The 6,408-nt window shown below is 40.3% G+C and overlaps 1 protein-coding gene across 1 annotated transcript in view; it reads left to right on the top strand.

Moving 5' to 3' along the window:
* The window catches only part of PAH (phenylalanine hydroxylase), a 108,672-nt gene that overhangs the window by 79,160 nt on the left and 23,104 nt on the right, over positions 1-6,408 (top strand). The window contains exon 5 of the mRNA XM_004373768.1: positions 5,599-5,666. Within this exon, the coding sequence (XP_004373825.1) occupies positions 5,599-5,666 (68 nt within the window). The remainder of the gene's footprint in view (positions 1-5,598; positions 5,667-6,408) is intronic.

The raw sequence follows: 6,408 nt of genomic DNA, 5'->3' as shown, positions 1-6,408 counted from the left end.
ATGGCACAGGACCAGGCAGTGTTTCGTTCTGTTGTACATAGGGTGGCAATGAGTCATAACCGATTCGACAGCACCTAACAACAACATCAGAGCATAGTATGAAGGCAAGAATGGTTTAGCGTAGAGTTGAAAACACAGGCAGGGGTCAGATCACATAATGCCTTGTTAAGTATTTTGAATTTTGTACCTAAGGTAATGAGAAACCATTGACAGTTTTAAGGAGGAGAGTGGCCTCATCAGATCCACAGTTTATAAGTCCACTTGGGCTGTAGTGCAGGGGGAAGAGAGGACAGAGGAAGTAACTTAGAAAGCAGTTACAGAAGTCCAGGCAAGAAATGATGGTGGCCTGAATTAAGGTGTTAGCAGTGAGAATAAAGGAAAAAGAACAGACTCAAGGTATATGGAAGGTAGAATGGACAGAAATTCATTCTTGAATGCAAAGGCAGAAAGGAGAGAAGTAACACAGTGACTCTCAGGTTACTGGCGTGGGCAACTAGGTATAAGGAGCCTTTCTAGAATAGACTTCTTGGTCTTATTGGTGGTGACCAAGACCAGCAATGCAGAGTGGGCAAGGGAAGGGGGCCCCTGTCAGCACTTTCGTAGTCTATGCATTTGCAAGACTTATTTCACCAGTGTCTATAGCCGGGGAAGGACAGATATTTAATAATACTAGTTTAAACGTCTTGTCCCCTTTATACCATTCTTCCTCCAGTTAGTTAGAATGGGACTTATGGGATGTAATAAACTTTTTATTGGCTTAGATGAAATATAAATAGCAAGGTAAGAATTCTGCAGATGCTGTTTAAAAAGCCTGAGAGTAGGCGTAACGGCTCAGAGTACATCCTTTTTACATACTGAGCCAGACTTCTTGGTTTTTGGACTTCTCACCATTTTTTTCATAGATACATTAGTTTTTGAATGCTTGTTATGTGCTCAGACTTTTGCTTGATGCCCTTCCTAATCCAACCACGCAACACTGTGAAGGAGGGACAATTAACAGTCTCAATTTACTGATGAGGAAAATAAGACTCTGAGAGGTGAATTGGCAGATCCCATGCTCCTAGTGAACGAATGAATGGCTTAGTATTTCAGCCCAGCCAGTTTGACTCTAGACCTCGCGCTCTTCTTCTCACTAGGCTCATGATACCGTTTCTGAGTTTTAACCGCAGCCATGATATTAAGAAAAGATGGGATAAATATCTTAGTCTAGAAGACGACTCAAAGACTTTTCCACGTTGCTCTTTCTCCAAAACTTCCACAGACACAAAATCACACCCCTCAACACCTCAGTTATTGCCCAAATAATGAAACTTCGGACAGTAAGCAAAGAGACTGCATGTAGATTTGAGGTGATGTTATAATTTTGCATCCTATAGAAATCTCTTCTTTCTCCCATCCTCTCCTTTCCCCCATGCTTCACCAACAATATATTTTCCTGTCAAAATATACTTGGTTACATGCTGTGCAACCAGAATTGCTGCTATTAGTTTAATTGAGACAGGGTTATTATAAATAAATTACATGCAGTGCTACCAAAATTGCTGCTATTAGTCTAAATTGAGACAGGGTAATTAGTCATTCACCAACTGTAGCTTAATTCAGAATGCATCCCGAATAACCACATAGGCCCTGTGGTCATCTGGCAGCCCAAAGGATGGGGGTGGGGGGGCCAAGCCCCCAAGACAGGGCTGCACGACCACAGCTTTCTTTGGCTCTTAGTGACTAAGAGAACAAAAGTCCCTGAAGTCTGGTTGGTGGGGTGTGCTTGCAGGAGGATAATGACCCTCTTAGAAACTTAGAGCTGGAAAAGACCATGGTTAGAAACCTTCCCATGTGGAAAATTTGTGTATTGTATTGTAGGTGGGTATATGTGTGTTTCTCTATGTGTTAATCTTCTGCCCCTTCCTCATAATGATTTGATAGTAGATTTTCACAAAAGAAAACTTGAAAATCAGAAATAGTATACAAAAAGAAAATAGCCACTCATTTTCCACGACCCAGAGATAATATTTGTTATAGTTTGGTGTATTCCTTCCATTGTTTTATATATAATATGACATATACGTGATGTGCTATATATATATGATATATATACGATATGATGTATATGCTATGATATATATATGATATGATATATATATAATATACATATGATATGGAGCCCTGGTTGCATAGTGGTTAAGCGCTCGGCTGCTAACCAAAAGGTCAGCAGTTCAAATCCACCAGCCGCTCCTTGGAAACCCTATGGGGCAGTTCTGCTCTCTCCTATAGGGTTGCTATGAGTTGGAACCAACTCGATAGCACCTAACAACAACAACAACAATACATATGATATGATGTATATGAAATATACAGATGATATGATACGTATGAGATATATATAACCTAATGGATATACAGTTTTGTATTAAGCTTTTCTTCATGGATGGAAAAATATTTAAACTACCTAGACAAGGCACATTAAGAATAAAAGATAAGAGCTAAATGGAGAAGAGAAATTGTCATAAATATCCTTCTCCTGGATGGAGGAGGATGAAGTGGAAATCCACTGATTAAGGGGAATTCTTTTCTTGTTGTCCCTGGTTTCCTGCTTCAACCCTCAAACCTCTACTTATCATGTTGGGTAGAACCAGAAAACCTGGATGGAGGTGCTGGTTCTGCAGTTGAGGGTCCTTGGACAAATGACCCTATGGGCTTCATTTTCCTCATTTCTAGATCAAAATATAACAATAGGTTTTCTTCAAGGTGCTTTGCAGGTGCAAAAATCTACATTTTATCCTTAGGAGCTACCAGAAAGCCATTCACTGTTATTGTTAGGGGCCATCAAGTCAATTCTGACTCATAGCGACCCGATATGACAGACTAGAACTTCCTTCCAGGGTTTTCTAGGCTGTAATCTTTACAGGAGCAGATTACTAGGCTTCTCTTCCACAGAGCTGCTGGGTGGGTTCCAACTGCCAACATTTTGGTTAGCAGCCGAGCGCTTAACTGTTGCACCACCAGGGATCCTCAGCCATTCACTACTGACTGTTAAAAAAGACTGATAGGTGAGGATAATTGTAACAGCTGAACTTTAACTACTGCCAAACATTAAATTTATTTAGCCCTAAGTATGAACATGTGTAAAAATAAATGCTCCTTATTTAGCTCAATAGTCAGGTTACTTAAAGAGTGTGTTAGCATTGTTTCAAAATTAAATCATGCTGCCTGGTTTTCTTACTACATCATCCCAAAGAGACTTATCTTCACCCAGTAGAAGTGGGGCCCAACAGTAGGTTTAAGTTCTCAGATTCCTAGGCTTTCCTGCATTTAGTTAATGGTTCAAACCCTTCAGTACTCTGGGGAAAGCAATAGGGTTACACTTTGTACTAACCCTGTCTAAACTGAACAATCAATTTATCTGGGGTATAGGTTTAGAACAACAAATGGATGGTAACTTTACTTCTCTGGTTTGCAACATTTAGATTTCTTGATTTCTCAAAATATATCTTAGAAAACAAACTTTTTTTCTCTTTCTCTTCCTCTAACCCTACCTTTCTCTCCCTCCCTTCCTCCCTCTCTCACTTTCTTCTTTCAACAAGTATGTGTAATCCTATTTGTATGCTAGACTCTGTGCTACAGTTTCTCAGATAAAATTATGCTATATACATTGAGGAGTCCTCGTGGTGCAGTGGTTAAGAGCTCAGGCTGCTAACCAAAAGGTCTGCAGTTCAAATCCAACAGCTGTTTCTTGGAAACCCTGTGGGGCAGTTCTACTCTGTCCTATAGGGTTGCTATGAGTCAGAATGGGCTCTATGGCAACGGGTTTGTTTATTTTTTTGGTTTTATATACATTGACCCCTGGTTTTTCGGAACTAATTACTGATAGGCTTTGTTTTAAACAAACAAACAAAAAAACTAAAAAAAAAAAAAAAAAAAGCCCAAACAAGAATCAACCAATCAAATCAACATACAAAAAGCAATATCTGAAAATTAGGTAGCATCTACATTTTTAGAAGACTCCTTTAAATATTAAGCTCCATGATGCAAGCCTTGTTTTCAATTCATTAACTTCTGGGATTGGAGGGTTGGTGGGGCAGAGAAATTGCCAGCTCAAGTGATAGATGCCATAGCTTACTGGGTAATGTTTGGAGGGAACAAAACAGAGTTCTACAGTGATCATGCCGGTCTTTTGTCTTACCAACATTTGGATTGCAGTCAATTTTTTAGGAAAACATCTTTTTATCAATTGGGATTACCTCCAACTCAGGTATGTGCATCCCCAACACTGAAGACACTTGGCCTGTTTTCTGCCTTTGGTTCAGCCTCAGAGGAGAAACAATGATCATTTTTCTATGTACCAGCCAGGCTTCTCAGTGGAGCCCTGGTGGCACAGTGGTTAAGAGTTATGGCTGCTAAACAAAAGGTTGGCAGTTCGAATATTCTCCAGCTGCTCCTTGAAAACTCTGTGGGGCAGTTCTACTCTGTCCTGTAGGGTTGCTATGAGTTGGAATCGACTCGGCAGCAATGAGTTTAACAAGACTTCCCAGTTAGTTGGGCCTCTGTCAGGATGTAAAGGTTAACAATTATTGAGGTGTAGAGAAAAGGGCATGGGACTGGGCAATTCAAATCCCAGCCCCACCTTCGTTGTGCCTCCACTTTTCCAAGCCACTATGTAGTCTCTAGAAAAAACTAAATAATCATACTGGTCTACCTTACAAGTTTGTTGTGAGAATTACGTGTAAGTTCCTAGCATAGGCTGGCAGAGAATAGGCACTCAGTAAATGGTATCTTAAAAAATTGCAGTAGCCATAAGCCTGTACCTGTTATCAATCTACACACACACACACACAACCCCCAAAGAGAGAGAGAACTGAAGTTAAAGAAGTTAGCAGACAGTGCTAGACACACACTATTGGTCAGGAATTTAGTGGGTGTTGTATATCTTTATCATACACAACTATCCTATCAACTTTGACTAACTTAACAAGATTTTAAGTTAGAAATACTGTAGATGAGATTTCTTTAGAACCAGGATACTCCTGTACACCATCTGTACTTTGGAATCCCGTGGCAGAGAGGCCCTCCCTGAATTGAAGGTGTTGCTAATAATGTGTCACTCAACATATCTGGTGGGAGACCTTACCCTCAGTTTAGCTGAGACTTTATTTGCAAGGTATAAAGGTGCAAGGAGTGCCTGGGCTGTGCAAATGATTAATGTATTTGGCTGCTAACTGAAAGGTTAGAAGTTCAAGTCTACCCAGAAGTGCCTCAGAAGAAAGACCTGATGATCTACTTCTAAAATATCAGCACTGAAAACTCTATGGAGCCCTGTTCTGCTCTGACACACATGGGGTTGCCATGAGTCCGAATTGACTAAACAGCAACTGATTTTTAAAGGTGCTGCTTGGGATTAACAATTATTGAGGTGAAGGGAAAAGGGCATGGGACTGGCTCAGAGAAGTGGAGGCACAGTGAAGGTGGAGCTAGGATTTTTAAAGGTCAGGGGAAGGAGAGATGCAATGTCAGGTCTCACAAACCCCCATTCCAGGCATTCATAGATGTGCTAGGCCTCTCCCTCCAAAAGCCTCCAGGAATCAAGCATCTCTTTTCTCCTAGGGTTTTAAAGATCCTGTGTACAGAGCAAGAAGGAAGCAGTTTGCTGACATTGCCTACAACTACCGACAGTAAGTTTGCCTGGCTTATTGTGGGGAAGAGAGACGACCACACCGAAGCCCACATCTCCCTTGCTCCAGATTGGAAAAGACCTGCATGGAGAATCCTGGCTTCTGTGTGTGTGAGTTGTGTGTGCGTGTGTCTGTTGTACATGTATTGTAAGTTGTGTGTGTGCTGTATGAATGTGTATTGTGTGTACACATGTTTTGTGAGTATGTTGTGTGTGTGTGTGGTGTGTCTAAGCCTTTAAACCACACCTTTAATAACGCGTGTTTTTAAAAAATTGCCTTTAGACAAAACAGAATTACCCATTGTGCTAGGGCCCGTCTCTTTCCTAAGCTTTGCTGTATAACTATGCAGTGGTGGCTGAATTACAGGTAGTCCCCGAGTTACGAACGAGATCTGTTCCTAAGTCTGTCTTTAAATTGAATTTTACATAAGTTTGAACAGTTAGGTATGGTTCATATCTAATGTCAGTCAAATGTTTGTCTCAGTATATAATATATAGTGTACCTTTCTATGCATAAAAAACATTAAAGAAACACTTCCAGATACACACAAACATCTTTAACATAATAATACAGTAATAATAATGTTTTGATGTGCTTCGCAAAGTGGCGTCCATTTGTTATTACAAATCATTGTATGTACCTTGAATTTTTAATATAATAGGCTTTATGGGGTTGGTTCATAACTACGGGTTGTATGTAAAACATTCATAATCTGGGAACTGCCTGTAATTTTAAAAGGCCT

This window comes from Trichechus manatus, unplaced genomic scaffold (genome assembly GCF_000243295.1).
Source record: "Trichechus manatus latirostris isolate Lorelei unplaced genomic scaffold, TriManLat1.0 scaffold00027, whole genome shotgun sequence".
Taxonomy (NCBI): Eukaryota; Metazoa; Chordata; class Mammalia; order Sirenia; family Trichechidae; genus Trichechus; species Trichechus manatus.
The sequence above is the reverse complement of the archived record's forward strand: the minus strand, read 5'-3'. Positions and strand labels throughout refer to the sequence as shown.